This window comes from Rhinoraja longicauda, chromosome 18 (assembly GCF_053455715.1).
Source record: "Rhinoraja longicauda isolate Sanriku21f chromosome 18, sRhiLon1.1, whole genome shotgun sequence".
Taxonomy (NCBI): domain Eukaryota; kingdom Metazoa; phylum Chordata; class Chondrichthyes; order Rajiformes; family Arhynchobatidae; genus Rhinoraja; species Rhinoraja longicauda.
Window position 1 is genome coordinate 16,995,723 of NC_135970.1, and position 22,621 is coordinate 17,018,343.

General features: G+C 38.8%; 1 protein-coding gene and 1 non-coding gene across 3 annotated transcripts in view; both read left to right on the forward strand.

The window, feature by feature from the left end:
• nap1l4b (nucleosome assembly protein 1-like 4b) overlaps positions 1-22,621 on the forward strand; it is an 80,381-nt gene that overhangs the window by 36,861 nt on the left and 20,899 nt on the right. For both annotated transcript variants that reach the window (XM_078415173.1, XM_078415172.1), the window contains exons 8-12: positions 395-466; positions 13,020-13,159; positions 14,342-14,487; positions 20,857-20,882; positions 21,642-21,761. In XM_078415173.1, coding sequence (XP_078271299.1) covers positions 395-466; positions 13,020-13,159; positions 14,342-14,487; positions 20,857-20,882; positions 21,642-21,761 — 504 coding nt within the window. The remainder of the gene's footprint in view (positions 1-394; positions 467-13,019; positions 13,160-14,341; positions 14,488-20,856; positions 20,883-21,641; positions 21,762-22,621) is intronic.
• LOC144602474 (small nucleolar RNA SNORA54) lies at positions 13,580-13,710 on the forward strand. The gene has a single exon (XR_013548453.1). It is a non-coding gene; the product is annotated as a small nucleolar RNA SNORA54 (small nucleolar RNA).

Below are 22,621 nucleotides of genomic sequence, written 5' to 3' on the forward strand. Positions count from 1 at the left end.
GTCCAAATCGTTGATAAATAATGATCCTTGTGGAACACCATTTCCAATCTTTCACCAATCTGATTTTCTTTAATAAAATCATTGTATTTATTTGTGGTGGGGAATTGAGAGGATATTGGTGAGTTGAGTTGTAGATGCCATGTGCTGGAGCAACTCAGCGGGTCAGGCAGCATCTCTAGAAGACATGGATAGGCAATGTTTGGATTGGGATCTTTCCATCTGCCGAGTTACTCGAGCACTTTGGTTTTTTTAAACCAGCATCGGCAGTTCCTTATGTCTGAGATGTAGATACTGCTGCATAACAAGGAATAAGATAGGGTGTTTAGCATGACAATTTTTTTTAAATCTTGTAACTTGTCAGGATCTCTGCATTTACATATATATTTCTCATCAGGAACATGACGAGCCCATCTTGAAACACTTGCAAGATGTCCGAGTGAAGTTCTCAGATCCCAATGAGCCTATGGTGAGTAATATTTATAAAGCTGATACAGGATTTTTGGATATTAAATTCATTTGAACTTCAAAGAATCTGCTTTTGCTGGAATTCAGAATTACATAATATCAAGAAATTTCTAGTCACAGCTGAACCTGCAAAAATGTATGTGAACTTAGGCCTTATGGAAAAATATTAGTTGATAATGTTTTTGTGAATGTTTCTCTACCTGTCCTTTTGCTGCCTCTCTTAAACCCAGCAATGGTTAGTTATATAAGATTTTAAAAGATATAACTTAGGAGCTGACGGTGATCCACCATTTTACTTGTTAAATGTTGGTCAGGATTAACCATGATACTCTGTCTGATCTATAAATTAAAACTGAAGGCGAATGGGTAACTAGCCAGTTAAGAGTTTAAAAATTGAGCAAAAACATTATTGAAGACTTTTACTAAAGTAAGGAAAAAAATAACTTTGGTCATCTTAATAGATTTAAAAGACGATCTGTATAGGTATCAAAAGGGCAAAAACGTGTATGTAATCAAGGATGAAATATCCACCTAAAACCTTGCATGATAAAAATTACAATGAAAATGATGAAACTAAATCATCAGTGGATGGAGCCCCAAGCAGAGGGAATCTAGGGCGATGTGCAGTTATATCGAAGCTTTGAACTGGAAGACTGGAAAAATATTTCTTAATTAAGTGGTATTTCTTTTCCGATAATGCACTTGCAATGAGGTGAGGGGTATCACTTTTCTGAATGTTTGAAATCAAAAGATAAAAAGAGGTCTAGAATCTTCAACTGCTGAAAAGTTGTGGATTTACTGGTGGTATCGACAGTACATGGAAGAGAAACATGGCTAAAATTCAAGACAACATTTTCTCTTATAGAAAGAGGTTAGAATTCCACCTGCACATCAAATTGTTATTTTTGAAATTCACTGTTTTGTAAGCAAATTCAACTATAGTTATCAGAAAGGCATTTGACATACACTTAGAGTCATCCAGTATGGAAACAGTCCCTTTGGCCCAACTTGCCCATGCGGACCACGATGCCCCATCTATGCTACCTGCCCGCATTTGGCCCGTATCCCTCTAAATCCTTCCTATCCATGTACCTGTCCAAATGCCTTTTAAATGTTGTGGTACCTGCCACAGCTAACTTCTCTGGCAGTTCGTTCTATACAGCTCGTTGTATACCTACCTACCTCTGTGGAAAAAGTTGCCCCTCGGGTTCCTATTAAATCTTTCCCCTCTCGCCTCAAACCTATCGTGATTTTATACTCCTCTATGAGATTGCCCATCGGTCTCCTGCACTCCAAGCAATAATGTCCTGGGCTGCCCAGCCACTCCCTATCGCTCAGACCCTCGCATCCTGGCAACATCCTCACAAAATTCTTTGTACTCTTTCCAGCTTAACAACATTCTTCCTATAGCAGGGTAACCAAAACTGAACATAATATATAGAGCAGGGAGAGGTGCTGGCAACAAAGTGAGCAAGAAGTGTGAAAGGGACTGCAAAGCATAAATTGAAAGATAGAGAGGAAAGACTTACAGAAGAGCATGAAGTGGAGTGCATAACCAGTTGAGAACAAGTAGAAAGCCAACAATGATAACCCAACATGTTGCCTTATCTGTTCTCAAATTGTATAAATCAACAGGCACAACCTTGTATCCAGTTCTGGTAAAGGTCAAGCTACATAGAATTGTATCCGGCTTCATTGTCTTGTAGTGGAATGGGAACCAGTGCAAGATGCTAACAAACTGATCTTGAGTTTGTGAACCCCCAAGTATCAGTTATGAGAGATGAATGATTAATATGTTCCAACATATCTTCTGTGCAGATCGTTTTAGCCGTACTTTGACTTGGACCATGGTTCATGTTACTCAGAGACCCATTCATCATCCATAGTGGTTTTTGTTTAGAAAAAAGGAAATTCACCAGGCACATCGCTACAGCAACAACATCCTCAAAATGTCATGGTTGCATTCTATGTACAGAGCCATTTAGCTATCCTTGTCTTGAGATATTTGAAGACCAGCTGGCTCTGAACAAAACGTAGAAAGGGTTTAAAAAAATCAATATCTAGAAATCTATGAGTCATCAAGATATTTGTATTGTTACTGACTTGTAATGGAACTGCAGAATCATGGTACTTAGCCATGAAACTGATGCAATATTGCATATTTGAGTTGCCTGGTTTGGCAACTCAAATGCCCAGGAGCAAAGGAGATTACAAAAAATGGTAGACACTGTTCTGTTCATTGCCGAAACTAATCTCCCCACTATTAAAGGGATCTACAGGAGATTCTGCCTCGGAAATGCAGCCAGCATCTTCGAGGACCCACATCACCCTGCCCATGCTCTCATTTCACTCCTGCCATCTGGTAGATGGAAAAGGAGTCTGAAAACCTTGACCTTCAGGTTCAGGACGTCTTCCCAACAACCATCAGGCTCTTGAACACTACAAGCACTAACTAAACTACAAACTGCCTTAGTTACACTAGGGACTTATGGCTTTTTTTTACTAATATCGTTAGTATTAATGTTTTTCATTTCCTGAGGGAGTACTGTGTCTACAGACCTGTTATGCTGCTGCAAGTAAGAATGTCATTGTTCTGTTTTTGGTACATATGACAATTAAACACTATACTCTTAAATCTCTTGGTTCTTGACTCATGAACCAACACTTAATTTCTTTCTCTAAACCAGGGGCCTCCAAACTTTTCAGCATGAGGGCCACATTATATATTTGGCACATTTTTGCGGGCCATAGGAAAAGATAAAGAAGTGTGAGTTTTATAAATTTAATGAACTCAAAAAAGTTTAGACTACGTTACGTTAGATTAGATTAGGAAAGGTTAAACTAGGTGAGGTCATATTAGGTTAGTTTACATTAGGCTTATATGACAACAAATAAATAATATTCAATTTTTAAAAAGAGCCTCAAAAATATTGGAATATATATATACCGTAGGTATACAATTATTTATAAAACAGAAAAAATATAGTGACCACCACTGGGGGAGAGAGCAGAGAGAGAGAGAGAGAGAGAGAGAGAGAGAGGAGGGGAGAGAGAGAGGAGGGGAGAGAGAGAGGAGGGGAGAGAGAGAGAGAGAGAGAGGAAGAGAGAGAGAGAGAGAGAGAGAGAGAGAGGAGGGGAGAGAGAGAGAGAGGAGGGGAGAGAGAGAGAGAGAGAGAGAGAGAGAGAGAGAGAGAGAGAGAGAGAGAGAGAGAGAGAGGAGAGAGAGAGAGGAGGGGAGAGAGAGAGAGAGAGAGGGGAGAGAGAGAGAGGAGAGAGAGAGAGGGAGGGAGAGAGGGAGGGAGAGAGAGAACGAGAGAACGAGAGAACGAACGAACTGGAGCAGCGGCACAGATCTCGCTGCCTCTGGGAGAGAGGGAGAGAGAGTGGCGGCGCTCCTTCGCCGGACCCTCTGACACCGTCGCACTCCCGCTCTCACCCGCTGCTCCCTCTACCCGACTCTCTCCCCCCCCCCCCCCCCATTCTCTCTCCCCGTGGTGTGCGGCGGCGACGAGGAGGGAAGTTTGTTGTTTGCGAGGGGACGCTGCGATCTCTTGCCTTGTCCCGGCTCTGGGTCGGTGGCGATCCGCTCTCCGGTGAACCTTTGCCGGCAGCTTCTGCCTCCAGTCCCCGCCACCTGAGAGCTTGCTGCGGGCCGGATGTGGCCAGCGGGCCATAGTTTGGAGATCCCTGCTCTAAACTTATGTGACATGTTACCGTTGCTCTCTTTGTGTTTCTCCTACTCTTATGTCCTATCCAGTTCTCATTTTGTATTTTATCCATTCTGACATTGCCTCCCCCTCAGAAGTCATTCTGAGCTTTCCCCAATTCGTTTAATGCCATATTTCCCTCCAATTCCCTGTATGCCACATTTTTCTGCTAGTTTTTATGGAACAACGAAAAGTACAGCACAAGAAGAGACCATTGGGACTGCCATGTCTGTGCTAAACTTGATGCCAAGCTAAACTAATTTTATCTGCCTACACAGGACCCATATCTCGACATTCCCTGCATATCCATGTGGCTATATAAAAGCCCCTCTAACGCCATTATCGATATATCAATAACTTTGCCCTTTTCACCTTAAGTTTATGTCCTCTAGACTTTGGACTTATAATCCCTCGTCTTGTATTTTTCTGTTGTCCCTCAGTGCAGGTCATTGCCCCTGGTCACTTTCCTCTTGCCCCCCACCTACTCTCTACCCCATGTCTTACTCCATCATTTCAATCCATTTCTCATTTTCCATGCCTGTATGCCACATTTTCTCAGCATGCCCTCTGTCTCAATCTAACATAGGATTTTTTACAAATAACCTCCAGGTGGCACTATAGTACATTTTTTAAAAGATTTGTGTTTTCTGAAATGAGCATTACTTAATATTGCAAGAATAATGTTTGAAATCGATCCGGCCCTTTCTGGGTAAAACTAGGATTGTTAATTATACCCAGGTTTTAGTGAATCTCAAATCTTGGGGAGCCTGTGAGGGATTGTCAGACCCTTGGGTAAGAAGGTATAAATTTAACCTAATAAACGTAACCACCTTTCTTACTTGCATATTGCAATTCATAGAGCCTTAGGAAATTTGTGACGCAAAAGTAAGCCATTTAAAGATTTGTGTTTTCTGAAATGAGCATTACTTAATATTGCAAGAATAATGTTTAAAATCGATCCGGCCCTTTCTGGGTAAAACAAGGATTGTTAATTATACCCAGGTTTTGGTGAATCTCAAATCTTGGGGAGCCTGTGAGGGATAGTCAGACCCTCGGGTAAGAAGGTATAAATTTAACCTAATAAACGTAACCGCCTTTCTTACTTGCATATTGCAATTCATAGAGCTTTAGGAAATTTGTGACGTGAAAGTAAGCCATTTAGCACATTATGTTCTTGTGGTTGAGATGGTTATGCAGCCCAATACCATCTTCCTTTCCACAGTAGCTCAATTGACTTGCAAATCACAGGATCTCCAACTGCAGTTCAAAGTACTTTGTAAATGTGATGAGGGCTTCCATATCCATCAGGACTTCAGGCCAAATGAAAAGTACCTCTGTACCCTGTCCAGTGCAATCACATCCTTCCTATTTTGTGGCTACCATACTGCATACAGTACAGCAGTTATTGCCTAACCAACGTTTTTTTTAAGTTGTTTGGTTTAAGCTGTTTTTTTTAAGGTTAATTGGCTGGGTAAATGTAAAAATTGTCCCTAGTGGGTGTAGGATGGTGTTAATGTAAGGGGATCGCTGGGTGGCACGGACTTGGTGGGCTGAAAAGGCCTGTTTCCGGCTGTATATATATGATATGATATGATAACCTCCCAGCTCTTGTAATTTATCCATTGGCTGATGATGGCAAGTATTCTGTATGCTGCCTTCACCTCTTCCCATCTTATCAATTGATTAATGTTTTTGGATAGGTACAAGTACACTCCTTATTTTTAACCACCAATTTTCATGTTATCTGCAAATTTAATGTGTTTCACTGCATTCGTATCCAAATTGTTATTATTTCACAAACGGCAGGGGTACCAGCACTGATCACTCTGGTACACTATTAGTCACAGGCTTTGAGTCACACTGACTCCACCATCACCCTCTTCGTCTTAATATCAAGCCAATTTTGGATCCAATTTTTAATTTCACAGTACATTTTTTAAATTGCTTCAATGTAAATTCTTCTATCACAAATAACAAGGGACTGAGCAGTCCTGTAGAACCTTATCAAAAACGCCTTTCCATTTACAAAACACATTAGTCAACCATTATAGATACAAAAAGCTGGAGTAACTCAGCCGGACAGGCAGCATCTCTGGAGAGAAGGAATGGGTGACGTTTCGGGTCGAGACCCTTCTTCAGACCATTATAACTTGGTGCTGTTGTAATATCAGATTCCAGGGACATGTTTGACCAGCCCACTAGCTTTATCACCAAGTCATGTTAAAAATCACATGAACTGCAAAAAAACTCTTCTCTTGGAGCCACCTTAAATGTATTAGTTTGTTAAATATGACTTGTTCTAACTTAAGATTTCCATTTTCTTTCAAAATTGATTCCAATAATCTTTCACCACTGAAATTAACTGGCCTATTTAATTGACTCTAAAAAAAACAATGGTACAACATTGACAGTCCTCAAATTTATTTATTTATTCGTGTCATCACACAACTGTTTGCCGATAGCGAGCTAATTTTAGTGCCACGTCGTTGGCCTCTGCAAGATCCTTTACAGTGCATGTGTCATGCAGCATGTCACAGCTCAGGAGATGTTCCATAGTCTGGAGGCCCCGTCCGCACTCGCAGTCTGCTGCATCTTCAGTATATCCCCACTTCAGCATGTTCGATTTGTTCCTCCCCATGCCTGTCCGCAGTCTGTTGAGACTGCACCAGGTTATCCACGGTTGGTCGCAACCTGATGGGAGTTTCTCAGAGGGATCGATTGCCATGTGAATGTCTTCCGGAGATTTCTCTAGTCTCTCTTCCCAGAGTTTGAGCCTTCTGGACGATGCGCTGCAGTCCAGGGGATGGACAGAAGAGAGGAAACTTCTGTGTTATTTCAAACGCTGAGGTAGCAAAGGGTGGTCATGTAGGGGGTGTCTTTCATCCTCTGATTGTCTGAGGTGTTCTTTTTGACTGGCTACAACTTCTAATTCCAGGAGGTGCAATGCCAGAGAGTAGGTAGATATTGTCAGTCTTGGTAGGTTTCATGCATCCACTGATGCAGCGACAGCTTGTGTTTAGCAAGGGATCAATCTTCCTTGCATGTGTTGAGCGCTCCCTCACTGTGCAGGCATACTCGGCTGTGGAAAAGCAGAGAGCCAGAGCTGTTGATCGAATGGTTTTAGAATTTGCTCCCCATTTTGAGGTACTCAGCTTGCTAAGAAGAGCATTTCTAGAACTGACTTTTCCTTTAAGCTTGGTGATATGTGCTTTGTAGGTCAGAGATCAATCAAGAGTCACACCGAGATAGACTGGACTGTCACAGTGCTCCAATCCGACTCCATTCCATATGATCTTCAACCTTCGATTTGCATACTTGTTCTTCAAGTGGAAGGCGCAGACTTGGGTTTTAGATGGATTGGCTCTCAAGTGATTCTCTGTAGTATGAGGACAGGTTGACTAAAGCCTCACACAAAGTAGCTTCTGCCTCAAGGAAGTCAGCACTTTGGGTTGTAATACACAGGTCATCTGCATAAATGAAACTCCTGGTGTTGGGATGGATAATGTTGGTCGTTAACATAGATATTGAATAAGGTGGGTGCCAGGACACTTGAGGGAGGTCGTTTTTCTGCCTGCGCCAGCGACTTTTCTTTCCCGGCAGCTCGACAAAGAAGCGTCTGTTTTCAACTGGAGTCTTCACCAGGTTGGTTAGGTTCAAGTAGTGTGTCAAATTAAGTACTTTGTGTAACAGTCGGTGATGGTTTGCTGTATCATAAGTGGCTGAAAGGTTTACAAAAACAGTGCCTGTGATAACACCTTCCAGAAAGCCATCCTCTATGTATTGGGTGAGATTGAGAAGCTGACCTGTGCAGGACTTCCCAGGCCGGAACCCTGCCTGCTCCTTTATTAAGGATGGCTCTATCACCTGGCTGAAGCGAGTCAAGATGAGTCGTTCAAACAGCTTGTGGGTGTGGCAAAGAAGTGATATTGGCCTGTAGCTCTTTGTTGCTGAAGGATCTTTGCCTGGCTTCAGCAATGCTATGACACGTGCATGACGCCAGATCTTTGGGATGTGACATCTCTCCATGCAGGTGTTAAACATGGCCAGCAACCACTGTTTTGCAGTTGGTCAAGGTGCTTTGTTCAGTCATGATGTTATCCAGACCTGCAGCTTTACCTATTTTGGCTGTGCAGATAGCAGCATCTAGTTCTTTCACTGTGAATGGCTGACACAGTTGAGGGTTATCAGAGTTACCTTCATAGCACTGCTGGGGTTTCTGCTATGTCACTGGTGAGTCAGTTTTGCCATTGAGTAGGAGTTGGTGTGCTACTTGATTAGCAGTAGGCCGGTCAGTATGGAGTGACTTGGCCTTCTTTGGGTCCTTGTTAATCCGATTGAGAGTGGCCCAAGCCTTCTTGCTGCTGTGTGTCATATCCACGGATTCAATCAGATCCTGCCATGACTTGCGCCGATCAGATGCGATAGCAGCAATAAGAACTTCCCCGGTGGCTATAGTATCAGCAGAAAAGGGGTCGGCTTCATACTTCTCCTTGTATAAGGCATATACGGCAGCAGAATCTGGAGAAAGGCCAGGTACATATTCCGTGCGGCAGCCTCGAGGGATATGTCTTCTCGACGACTTCCATACTCTTAGCACGAATTGGTCATATGCTTCAGGTGTAGTCCTCAAATCATCTGGCACTGCTCCAGTAACCAGAGAGGATTAAAAAATGAATGTCAGAGCTCCTGCAACCCTCATTTCCAACAGTCGGGGGTGTATTTTAACTGAGCCTGTCAGTTGACATTTAAACTTGTGAAATCCCATCAATTCTTTCTTTCATGGTGATAGGGCTGTACAACATTGTACAGGCCTTTCAATTTGCCTTGCTGATCAAGTCCCATTTCCCTGCATTCAAGATTCAAGATAGCTTTATTTGTCATCCAATATTGGACGAAATTCAGTCCAAGCCTCCTATGCTCCAAAGAAAAAAAGTCCCAGACTATCTGGCCCTCCCTTTAACAAGTCCAAGCAATATCCTGGTGAATCTCTATATACCCTTTCCAACTTAATGACATCCTTCCTGTAGCTGGGTGACCAGAACTGCACAAAATACTCCAAGTATCATATTACCAACAATATTTACAACTGCATAACATTTGCCCCATGTCGTGTGGCGGAGCTGGAATAGGCCGTGGGATTTTCCACCGCCCAGCGACCGCCCCGACGTGGCAATTTCGACTGCTTGACCTCGGGAGAAGACGGCAGGGAAGAGAGAAGACATTCTGCCCTTCCATCACAGTGAGGAGGTGACTGGAGGAGACTCTGTGATGGACGTTTTATGTTGGTTTTTGTGATTGTGTGTTTTATTGCTTTCTTTTTTATTGCCTCTCATTGATGACTGTGGGTAACATAATTTTGTCCATAAACATGTTTTTGGATGACAATAAAGGTTATTCTATTCTATTCTATTCTATCCCTCTAACCCCTACCTACCCATATATCCGTCCAAATGTCCTTTGAATGTTGTAATTGTAATTGTATCTGCATCTATAGTTTCCTCTGACAGCTCATTCCAGATATGAACTAAGTAAAAAAAATAAGTTACTCTCCCCTCTCATCATGTCTATGCCCTCCAGTTATATAATCCTCTGTACATGGAAAAAGACTGAGTATCCATGTCCCTCATGACTTGTACACCTCAAAAAGAACACCGCTCAGCCTCCTATGCTCCAAAGAAAAAAAGTCCCAGACTATCTGGCCCTCCCTTTAACAAGTCCAAGCAATATCCTGGTGAATCTCTATATACCCTTTCCAACTTAATGACATCCTTCCTGTAGCTGGGTGACCAGAACTGCACAAAATACTCCAAGTATCATATTACCAACAATATTTACAACTGCATAACATTTGTACTCGATACCCTTCCCAATGAAGGCAGACCACCTTCACCATTCTGTCTACCTGTTTCGCCACTTTCAGGGAACCAGATCACCCTGACGTGCAACATCTTCAGGATCTATCATTTACTGTGTGAGTCATGGATGGCATTATCAAAATGCAACATCTCACACTTGTCAGAGTTAAATTCCATTTGCCATTCCTTGACCCACCTTCTCAACTGATCGAGATCCTGCCATATTTATCTCATCCGATATGCAGTTCATACTCTTCCTTCCTTAACTATAAATTCAGCATTGTTTCCATCCCCCCCCCCCCCCCCCCCCCCTCTTGTGAAAACAATCACAGAGTTTATTAACAACTTTACCCATGTCTTCTGCTTCTATATACAAGTGAAGAGTTTTGGCTGCCTACAATTTTCCTTAGTTATCTTCTTGCTCCATGTGTATTTGTTGTCAATTTTGCTTGTTTGTTGCCAGTTTTTTTAACATGCATTTTGCTTTTGTAATTTGGATTTTATCTTTGCACTTTCCATACTTTTCCATTCCGTCTGTGGTGTTGAATTCTCTGTCTGCCATTGCATCTGTTTATTCTACTGTCCTTTATGCATCCTGACATTCAGGGGCTGCAGATTTAGCAGTCCTATCCCTTTACTTTATGGTCTCCTATTTATCCTGTAGTCCTTGCATTTACTTTTTGAATGCCTCTCATTGCTTTTTCACCTAATGGCAGGTATCCCAGTTAATATTAGCCATAATGGTACAGGGTGTGGTGCTGCTCCTCAGCTCCAACAGCTCAGGTGTGATCCCCACCTCCAGCTTTGTCTGTATAGAATCTCTACATAATGCCTAAGATTGTGTGCATTGGCTTTGTCCAGGTGCTCAGATTTCCTCTCGTGTCCCAGACATGCTTATTGGTAGGTTAATTGGTTACTGCAAATTCCTTTTAATGCAGGTGTGTGGAGAGATAGAGTTGAGAGAGAGCTGATATACACTCGATAAGCCTGACATACATTTGATAAGCTGTCTTCTATGTAACAAGAAAATATTGAAGTTTGAAATTTACCCCACTATTTACTACTTATATGATAGAAATGTATGTACACAATTGCTTTTCTATTTCTCTAGGAATGTTTGGCAAACCAGTACAGTTCCAACAGTGTGAGTTTTCTTCTCTTTTCTTGATCTTCAGCTCAACCCCTTTCATAATTTTAACAAATCAACATTCCTCACTGCTGTGATTTGTTTCTTTACCCATTGTAGCCAAGTTGTCTTTCCTTTTTAATCTGCCATCTCTTCTGAAAACTCTGCAACTAGGAAGCTATATTCCATGACCCTCTTTTTCAGCTTTATTTCATTTATTGCTAAGATGTACGTTATGATGTCCATTTGTACCCTCTGCTCATCTGATTTATTTGGTGTACTGTTGCATTCAGTCCATTAAGTATAGCCAGGCTCCTTTCTGTTTTTCAAAGGAAATTTGTCTTACTACTTTTCTGCCTTCCATTTGCAGTCCTGCTTTTCACCTTTCTTAGTCTATGCTCAGTCTCCCATAATCCTACCATGCAACATTAAAACATTCCCAGGAGCATTTTCAAGCTTCCATTCCAGTCAAGATGCACTCTATCTGGCCTCCACAGATTTCACCTTCCCCAGAACTAGTCTCTTTGCCCCAACATGATGTAACAAAATGATAACTTTTGAAGGTTTGATTTTTTTTTAAATTCTGAGATACCTATTCTACATAATGATGATGAATAAGACAATTGGAAGTGTTGCCTTTCAGTTGAGGTTTTAGACTGAAATCTTTGTTTCATTTGGTTCACATGGATATTAGTCTTGTGTGAATGGGGGAAGGTTAAACTCTAATATTGCCATTTATACCTGAACCTTAACCAAAAATAAGACTGCTCATACAGATCATTGCGAGCTGTTGCTACTATGGCTTTCTTCTGTATTTGGCTGCACCTCAAATTTTCTCATTGTGGAAAGTGCATTGAGATATAATAAAGCACTTGAGGTAAGCCAGTACTTACATTGTAAATGGTTACAATACGCCGCAAAATACTTATGAGCCTGCTGCAGCTTTGTTCCTTGCAGATCACTTCTTGTTAGCACTGAGCACTTTAAAATGTCAGTAGAATTAATTGCATGTGTTAATCAACTATTCTGATTAAACACCTAGTATTTTCTACAATACAATATTATGTTTTGCCTGCCATGTCTTAATAATAATGTGGTTGATATTGGTTAAATGACAGCAGTCTCTTCAGCAACGATCATTGATTCATAATTCTGCACACGTCTGTAGGTTTTAAGACTCCATTGGACTGATGGATTAATAGCGTAAACAAAAGCATAAATGCATAAACATTTTATTTTCATATTGGCTTGAACCAAGTTGGTTCTCCTTGCAATTATTTAACTTTAAGGGGATAATTTGCAAGTGCATTGTAAACTGCTCCAATAGGGATGTGACAAACGAAGTGGTTGTACATCATAACTTATAAAAAATACACTATCAGTTCATTTAAAAAGTGACAAAGAGACACTGCCACCAGGTATGGATCTAAAACAGTTCAGATTAGTGGCTAAAAGAAAGCCAGTCAAGTGTACTTTTCAATCATGCTACGAAAGACATTGGCATCTCATTGAATGTTGATTTTGGATTAAAAAAGTTATGGGAAGATATGGAAGATATTTCATCTTGGCAATTAAGGGCAAGATTTCATCTTGGTAATCATGAAGACAATATTCTTATCTTCATGTAAGTCCCAGAATATTTTGAGGCTTACAATGAATAGCCACATTTAAATTAAAAGTCTGGTTGTGTGAAATTTCTAGTTCGTGGTTAATATCAGCAAATAAATTGGGTAGTTTACTTTCATTCAGCTAACTTGTTTAAAAAGGGCACATATTCAGTGTTTTGAGTACACTGTTTGGATCAATGGGAGATAGAAACAACAGTGTGCTCTTTAAAGTTTTTTGTTTAATTGTTTTCTCCCACAGAGTTTTACACTAGAATTTCACTTTGAACCAAATGATTACTTCACAAATTCTGTATTAACCAAAACCTACAAGATGAAGTCTGAACCAGATGAGACTGATCCTTTCTCCTTTGAGGGCCCAGAGATAGTTGACTTTGTAGGGTGAGTGAAAAGCCATAATTGACATGATATTTTATTACCACTTAATTTTAGCATCGGACAATGTTACTATAACCTTATGTTGAAATAGTCTATGCAGTGAAATAATTTAAAAAGTCATATTTGGTGCAATCTGCGGATTACTGCTTTGTTTTCCCAAAAATGAGATTAAAATTACTTTTAAATTAAAATGAAGATTCAAATTAATTGACTTCCACCTATACTTGGACACATTCTTGTAGGAAGTTAACTGGCCAGTTAATTGACAATATTCTCCTTTCTCTGCCATTCGAATAAAAACATATTTCCATGCTGAATAATTTTAATATAATAATCATACATCTTATGAAGCCAGTACTATTGTAATAGTAATGTGCAAAATGTCACCTTTCTATCCTCAAAGTATGCTCAATTTCTTGGACCTTGCACTGTCCGTAACCTGTTACTTGTCCTCTTGTCTTGCATCAGGTTCCATTCCAGTGCTACATTAATCCCGGCACTATGTAGGTTGGATCTTCATGCTATCTCTGGCCTCTTCAGAGTTGGGAACATGTTTTTGCCACTAAGTTGAAGCTGCATTGATCAATTGTCAATATATTTCTTGAACAAAGGGGCTTGAGAGGTTTAAATTTAAGTACCCAAATACTTCAATTTTTTAGCAGTCATTACATTTGAGCTATAATAGTTATAATATGTTCAAATTGAAATTAATCTGGATCATTTTGAATTTTAAAAAACACGAGCACAAGAAAGAGAACACGGTGCTGATCTTGTTAAATATACCTGGCCAGCTACACGATTGAACAAATCCTGCAAGATAAATTGATTTGTACTGTATGGTCTTGTGGTGATTAAATTTTACCAATAGTTTATGTTCAGTGGAACTATTTGTAACTCAAGATTGTGTTGTATTGTTATGGTATGAAGACTAAACTTAATTCATTTCAGCCACATTTTATATTGCATTATTATAATGATTCTGTAGATGCGAGATGGAATTTAGTTTGCCAAAATACCTGTGTAGATCAACCATGCATTACTATCATTGCAAAAAGATTTCAAATGTTAAAGGAATGACTAATGGCTACATTTTAAATTAATTTGAGCCTGATTCCCAGTACTGCTCAGATGCTGGTTTTTGTTGCTTTCAATTCTGCTTTAGGTTAATCGTTAACTTCTTAACAGGTGTACGATTGACTGGAAGAAAGGGAAGAATGTAACTGTGAAAACTATTAAAAAGAAACAAAAACACAAAGGCAGAGGGACTGTACGAACCATCACCAAACAAGTACCCAATGATTCCTTCTTCAACTTCTTTAATCCAGTAAAAGGTGAGGAGTTTTGGTAATTAGTTGAAGGCAAAATGCCATTCTCAAAAATTGAGTAATTAGAAAGTCTAATTTTTGAATTTAAATAGAAGTTGAAACAGTCTGTACATATGTAAGTCAGCCTTTAACTGAACAAAGGCATTTTTGCAGTAAAAGAAGAGAAAAAAAAATCTTACAGGTACTGGAAACCTGAAATAAGAATAAAATGCTCAAAACGTTCAGCAGATGAAGCAGTATCTGTCAAAGAGCGAAAAAAGCTAGATTTAAGTTGCTGAGCTGACGTGGGAGAGATGGGTAGCACAGAGAATGATAGTGTGTGGCCAGCGGTTGCTATGGGGATACATTGTAGGTAAGGTCATCGGGTTTGATAGATTAATGGGGGCAATTAGCTACTCATAAATAAAAGCGATGTAAATAAGGCAATTAGAGAGTGAGAACTCATTTTAAGAATGTAAAAAAAACAAGTTGCAGAATATACTTCATATATCTGTGCATAATGGAGGGAGATAGAGACAAACAGCATCACAAATGGGTCATCTACCTGAAGTTCTAAATTCAATATCAAGACAAGAGCATAACAATGTAGTTTTGCACAGTACACATTTAAACCTAATTGTTTACAGCAGTTGTAATTAATGCCTTGGAAAGTTTAGTTGATAGAAAATTACACAGGATGAAGTTGTTTTTTGGAATGCAGCATACAGAATTTTATGTTCCTGAACTACAGCCAAAACGGTACACGATAGCACAAGAAGTTTAGGCCCACCTTACTCACCATTGTCCCTTTGGTGCTAATGGAAGAAGTTTCATTGAAATCGGTGTTATATTTTTTAAGTTATTCACATTTTAAAGTTTAAATCTATCTCCTAGGCAGGGAGGGGGGTGGAGGGAGGGAAAGGGAGGAGGATAAGGGGGGTTGAGGGGGATGGAGTGAGGGGGGGTTGGGGGAAGGGAGGGGGAGAGGGTGCTGCACCAATGCAGGAGAGGTTTGGGTCCACGTGGTCTAGTAACCTTTAAAAATTAAAAAGTTATTAACAGTTTGTGATGAGCATGAGAAAGTAGCACAATAATTCGGAAATTATTTTGAGTTATCTCGCTCAGATTTTATGTATAAACAGCATTGCTCATAATATTGGTCGTCTTTTTAAGTATGAAGTAACGCAAATGGTATGTGTATCTTACCACAGAATAAAAGGTGCTTTCCACCACATAAGCACTTTTTCATTCACTTGGAGTAATTAAAACAAAATCAGGTTGACCAAGAAGAGAGCTCCCTGCTGTTCACTTTCACCGTCTTTCAATTCTTTGATGTGCTTTCTTCTTGAAAGACTTTATTAAAAGGACTCTCCCTGAAAGATCAATGTTTTTCTTTTAAGGGATTGAAAAATTGAAGTGCCAACCATGGTGCAGTGTTTTATTGGATCTTAAAATGTATAGTTCCTGTATTTAAGTTGTCTGTGGTGAATCATCAGTGGAAAACCCCATTTACATTCATGCTCTCCTGTTTACCAATTAAAGATTGCAATATTGCTACCGAAAGATAACTTTTCAAAGGTTGAATTTCAGTTCTATAGCAATGCCATAAAATGAAGTAGGGTTGGAACGTTTCTATTAATGATAGAAATGTATGGTAGAATGGTATACATTTAGTATAGAGATGCAGAAAGATGTTTAATAATTTTAAATGATGTACAGCAGTTGCCTCTTTCATGATTATCTGTTTATTTTTTAAATTCTGATCAATTTAAAAAAAAATTATCTGAAGCTTTTGCGTTTTTTGTTGCTACTTGTTTTCTGGGAGTTCGTTGACAATGCCAATAATTGAACAAAATCAAATTATTTTTCGATCAGTGTGGGGAAGAAATGACTGGGTGTCTATATGCACATGCACAACTCTAAATCATGGATGTGGGTTTTATTATTCACCTGTGAGTTTAATTTTCAGTGGCAAAAATTGAAAGACCATAATGAAATTCCCTGTAAATGTTTCTTAGTTTCTTAAAATATATAATTATTCCTTTGATTTAAATGCTCCCTCTACTTTTTCCCCAAGCTAGAAAGAGAATTTGCTTTTCTATCACAATTCAAAGTTAAACAATTGGAAGGACGATAATTCAATTTTTTATCAAAGATATAGGTTTAATTCAATTAACAGGATTAGTTCTGATTTATTAGTATTGTGGGGATGTTGGCGAGCAATAGGAATTGGAATGAAATATGTTATTGCCCTTGCTGTGAAAGACTGATCTCTTCAGTATGGTTGAATTTAAACCAATCCACGAGCTGAAATGCTAAATCATCTCAGAGGGCTATCTGGAATCCAGTTTAAATTAAATATTTCTATTTGAACTAAGACCTTGCATTGTAATTTAAATTGCGATTTTAAATGTGCAAGTCTGATAAATGTTAGCCAAAACTTATTGGATTGCACAGACATTAAAATCAATTAATTTTGATGTTTTTAGGAGTGAAAAAAACTGAAATTTAATTTTGAGGCAGCAGTGAACTAGTGAAATCTCTTGTATGGTCTATTAATCAGCTTGACATACAGAAAGATCCTTTTGGAAAAAGGTTAAACATGGGCGTATAATCTACACCTGTTTAATTCCAGACTCTCTTAAATGATATTAACTTTAAAGGCTTGACTGCTTCCACATTTCTATCCTATCATTTTAGTTATTCATTTATCATCTACTGAAATGATAATTCATTATAGTATATAAAATGTCATCAATAGGTATGATTTAATAATGTTTAAATGTTTAAGAAATAAGATTTGGTTAGTAACATCTCAAGAATAATGCTAATGACAAGAAGCCTGAGAAAGAAAATCGATGCTTTTTTGCTTGGTCCGGTACCCATTTGATGCATTTATAATCTGCTGCTCTTTTTCCACCAGATTTTGCCCCACTTTAACATTTTAAATTAACAATATTAATGTGAGAGCAATATTGTGAACCACATAAATAAGAATGGAAACTTAAGAACCCAGTTGCAATATTTAAACACCTGATTTTTTTTTGTAGGCTAATTTAAACCGTGTTGGTAATGGATGCACAAATCAGTTTGACTGAGAAATATTTCTGGGTAAAATGAAATATGTTCAAGCAAAGACAATCCATAGTTTTTCTCTGCCTTGCAAAACTATGTATGAAGTACCAAATGTACTTAAAAGGGAAGATAAGCACAAAAAGCTGGAGTAACTCAGTGGGACAGGCAGTATCGCTGGAGAGAAGGAATGGGTGACGTTTCAGGTCAAGACCCATCCTCGGACCGAGTCACGGGAAAGGGAAACGAGAGATATAGAACAATGAATGAAAGATATGCAAAAAAAGTAATGATGAGGCAGAAAGAGGTGGAGATGGGAAGATGTGACTAGTGGCGGGATCCCGTTGGAGGTGACGAAAATGTCGGACGATTATGTGGTGTATGTGATGGCTGATGGGGTGAAAGGTAAGGACTAGGGGGGCTCTGTCACTGTTGCGACTAGGGGGAGCAAGGGCGGAGCTGTGGGGTACCGAGGAGACACGTGTGACGGCCTCATGTATGATGGGAGAGGAGAACCCCCGTTCTCTAAAGAATGAGGACATCTTAGATATCCTGGTATGGAACGCATCTTGGGCGCAGATGCGGCGTAGATGGAGAAATTGTGAGTAGGAGATAGAGTCTTTGCAGGAAGCAGAGTGGGAAGAAGTGTAGTTGAGATAGTTGGAGTCAGTGGGTTTGTAATGGACATCAGTCAATAGTCTAATCTCGTGATGGAGACTAAGATCAAGAAAGGGGATGGTCCACGTGAATTTGAGTGCAGGATAGAAATTGGTGACGTTACTTAAAAGGGAAGCAGTTGCTTCCTGATCAAACAAATAATGTCTGTTCCCACAAAACGATTAAAGGCAAACAAGTGTCTATTATTCACCAAATAAGATAATCCATTTTCTTTAAACTGGCAGTTTACACATTTAATGAGCCCTCCTTAATAACACGTGTGCTCTGGTCTTGTTAGGTTTCACACCCATTGAAGAATGTTAGAGCTTAAGAATGAATAAGGCATTCTCCTGGCAACAAGGAGAAATGCTAGAGGTATAATTGGAATTTGATCAGCCAAGCCTTCCACTGAACTGATAGAAAGGAATGCAATCGGTTCATAAAATGCATTGAGAAATAGTTAACAAGGGTGTGGATGTTTAACATACCTCTAATTATAACACTGATAAAAATTGTCAACTATCAGGAAGTAGCAGACGTTGGCTTGGTGCTAACCGTGTTAATCATGACATGTCAGCTGGAGCAGGCATTTAGCATCTTCAGTCCTGAGGTTAATCATTAATGAATGGATTCAGATTAAAGAATGTATTAAAGCAGATTGGATTAATCAGTTTCACTATTGTTTCTAAAAGGAAATCCTGGTTTGTATTTTAAAAGCTGCATAGCATGAACTCATTATACAGAAGCTAAAACTTGAAGCATCAAAAATCATATACGCTCGTACATTCAAAGCATTGTTCAAATCCTGGGCAGTCATCTTGATGTATTTGAATGAATCAAAATGAATGTAGTTTCAAAAAAATCTTAAGAGATTGTGTTTAAGAAAGAAATGCAGATCCTGGTTTAAACCGAAGATGGACACAAAAAGCTGGAGTAACTCAGTGGGACAGGCAGCATCTCTGGAGAGAAGGAATGGGTGACGTTTCGGGTTGAGATTGCGATTGCGTCCTCAGTTTGAATACTAAACCCAGATATAACTGAGGCATTGTGTAAGGTTCCTCAATTTCTATTTGCATTAAATATTATTTTTACACAACGTTCAAATGTAAAAACTTTTGGGCTAAGTATCAGACTGCTGATTGTGCAGGCAGTGAAATCTGCACCTTTCTTAAGTACAGTTAGTTCTGCTATACGGCCATAGATGCATTCCCAGGAAACTGCAGTTGTAAAAATTGCATTGTATAAACAATTTTGCCACTGGAGAAAGGAGTTAGGAGCTAGAGTGTTTCAGACTCGGTAACAAAGTTTTCTCCCACAGGATTTTCAAAAATAGAGGTCTTATTAACATCTACAAGTTTATTTTTATTACTGCTAGCTAAATGACAAATTATTTAGTTGAGTTAATTGCACGTATTAATAGAAGCAATTGCTCATCAATTCCAATGGCCTCCCCGGTGAACTGTTAAGAGACATTGGTGAGAAGGAATGGGTGACGTTTCGGGTCGAGACCCGTCTCGCTGAGTTACTCCAGCTTTTTGTGTCTACGGTTTAAACCAGCATCTGCAATTCCTTCCTAAACAAGAGGCATTGGTGTCTGATTAATTCGGTGAGGTTATATGGAAACAATTTATTTTCCTGTGACTTTTTTTTCCAAGACAGCTATTTTCCTGCTTGTCAATTTCCAAAGTAACTTTTCAGTGGTCCTCTAGCTCCTGATAGAAATCTTGCATGCTATAAGCAGTTCAGTCTGCATCGTACAAATGATGTTCCTTAATGCATCAATCATGTTATATGCAATTTGAGTTCTGAAAACACGCATTATAACAGAGATTTTAAAAAAATCATCATTCATTAGTAATTGCTGGCCTATAAAAACGCAACGTGGATTTTTTAAAATGGGAATATGCAGATGTGATCTAGCTGCATGTAGTGTGATCCACTATTGGTAAAGCTGCACGCAGTATAAATTTAAAAATGTGTTCATAATTATGTGCACTTTTGAATCGTTGCCTGATGATTGGGTGTGCATTTCTATCACATTTGGGTAGATATGAGCAGTTAATGTATTCTGCACAAATTAGGTAAAATATATATTTTTAATCTTTTAAAATGATCTGTTACTCTGGAAGGCTAAATTGGTTAATGATGCTGTATTGTATTTCCTCACTCTAGTATTGGTGGGCTGTGCTGTCGAGTGTTGGGGTACTTTTGTGCTAGAATTACTTTTCTATTTTGAGGTTTTTAATGTCCTGAATTAAATGGTTTTACATTTTGGACCATTTATTCATGCAATGTAATTTTGGTATATGATAGAAAATGCTTCATTTGCACGGGTTTACAAATCTGGTTGTCCAAACATTTGTTTAATTGTTCGCATTTTCTCTGTAAAATGCAAAAAAAATTGTTGTTTGGGGGGGGGTGTGTGCAATTGAAAAGGAGAATGGGGTAATTGAATGAGTTGGAAATTGATTGGTGATGAGGTGTTTGAGGATTATTCCAGCCCTGGCATGCTGGTTTCATCAGGTCACATGACCACTGTCAGATGTTTTTAATTGTATTTATAAAAAAAAAATTTATGCGGCATTCCTTGGAACACATCTTCCTCAACCCCAAGCAATTTGCCCAATGCAAAGAGCAAACTGACACTTTTTAATCCTTTTTTTTCAGTTTCTGGACATGGCGAGGCAGAAATGGTAAGTTTTCTTGGAGTTCGTGATGAGAAAAGAATTAATAGTCTGATTACAATTACATTTCAAATGTATTTGCTCCGTGTGATCGTTATTTCTTGTAGTCTTCTGTGGTTCAGATGGACCCTGTGTAATCGGTTCTGGCAAGCACTGAGTAGCAACCTTTTTCTCAAGGGTTAAGGATGGGCAACAAATGCTTGCCTTGTGATTGATGCCCAGATATAGTTTTTTTTAAACTTCCTGCCTGCAAGCAGCAATCAAAGCTTATAGATACATTTATGAAATGGAATAGTGAACGTACTGTGGTTAAACATTTTATCAGCCTTTCTCCAAGGTCTTATAACAGCGCCACTGAGACCAGAATGACAGTATTGTTAAGAATCAAATTGTCTTTCTAGATTTCTATTAACAATCCAATGTTCCGCACTACTTTTAATGGAAATTACATACTTTATCAAATTTTATTTTATTCTTAGCGTAGTTTTATGAGAATTTATTGTTTCTGTGCAAATAATATCTATCGTTATTAAACATAATGCATTCTAGGACCTTGGAAATTATCTCAGTTGGCAAGATTAAATGATTAAACTAATATTCCCATCTGTCTTATTAATAGTTGCTAACTTTGTATACAAACATATCCTTTTTGATTCTCCTATAAAGAACTTACCTGAATCATAATATTAATATTGGTGCAAATTAATTATTACATATTGCACCACATATTTATCAAGGGTAGCTACTAACAGGGTTTTGTTTTCCTAGGATGAAGATTCAGAATTTAATTTAGCCACAGATTTTGAAATTGGGCATTTTTTCCGTGAGCGGATAGTTCCTCGAGCAGTTCTATATTTCACTGGAGAAGCTATAGATGATGATGAAGATGTGAGTATACTTCTAATATGTAATTTTAACAGAAACTTTAAGACATGAAATAGTCCAATCATCGAACCTTGAATTCGATTGAAGAGAAACTAAGGTTGCATAGGACCTAAGATACTTACACTTGAAATGTTCATGAATTTGCAATCCTTTTGGTGATAAAATAATGCAAAGATTCTGTTTCTCTTAAAAGGGTTGAAAAAAGATAAATCAATTGAAACATTTTGGTTCTATTAGGTTTTAGAATTGGGTTTATTAATGTCACATGTACCGACCGAGGTTCAATGAAAAGCTTTATTTTCCATGCTTTCCAATCGGATCAGATAATACTACACATAAATACAACTCGGGTACAATAAGTAGAGCAAAGTGGAAGATACAGAGTGCAGAATATAGTTCTCAGCATTATTGCACATTAGTTCCATAAACATAATCCAGTGTCGGCTATGGGTAGAGGTGAATCTGACAGTACCCTAGCTTATGGTGGGACTGCCTGTTGACAGTGGGGAAGATTCTGTTCCTGAGTTTGGTGGTACCCACTTTCAAGCTTCTGTATCTTCTGTACGACGGGAGTGGGGGAAAAGGAGGAATGACTGGGATGGGACATGTTGTTGATTATGTTGGCTATTTTTTGAAGGTATTGGGAGAGTAAATGGAGTCAAAGCCAAAGACTGTTTTATTAATGACAATATGTGCAGTTAGAATGAATAAATTGAACCCTGAGGAGGTGACATAGGATTTGAAACTTTGAAAAGATTTGAAACTAACTAAAGTATTTGTGTGGCGAGAGGTCAAGCATCCATAAATTTGCAAACTAATCAATCAGAGGTCAGTCCTCATTAAAATAATTAAGTGATTATAAG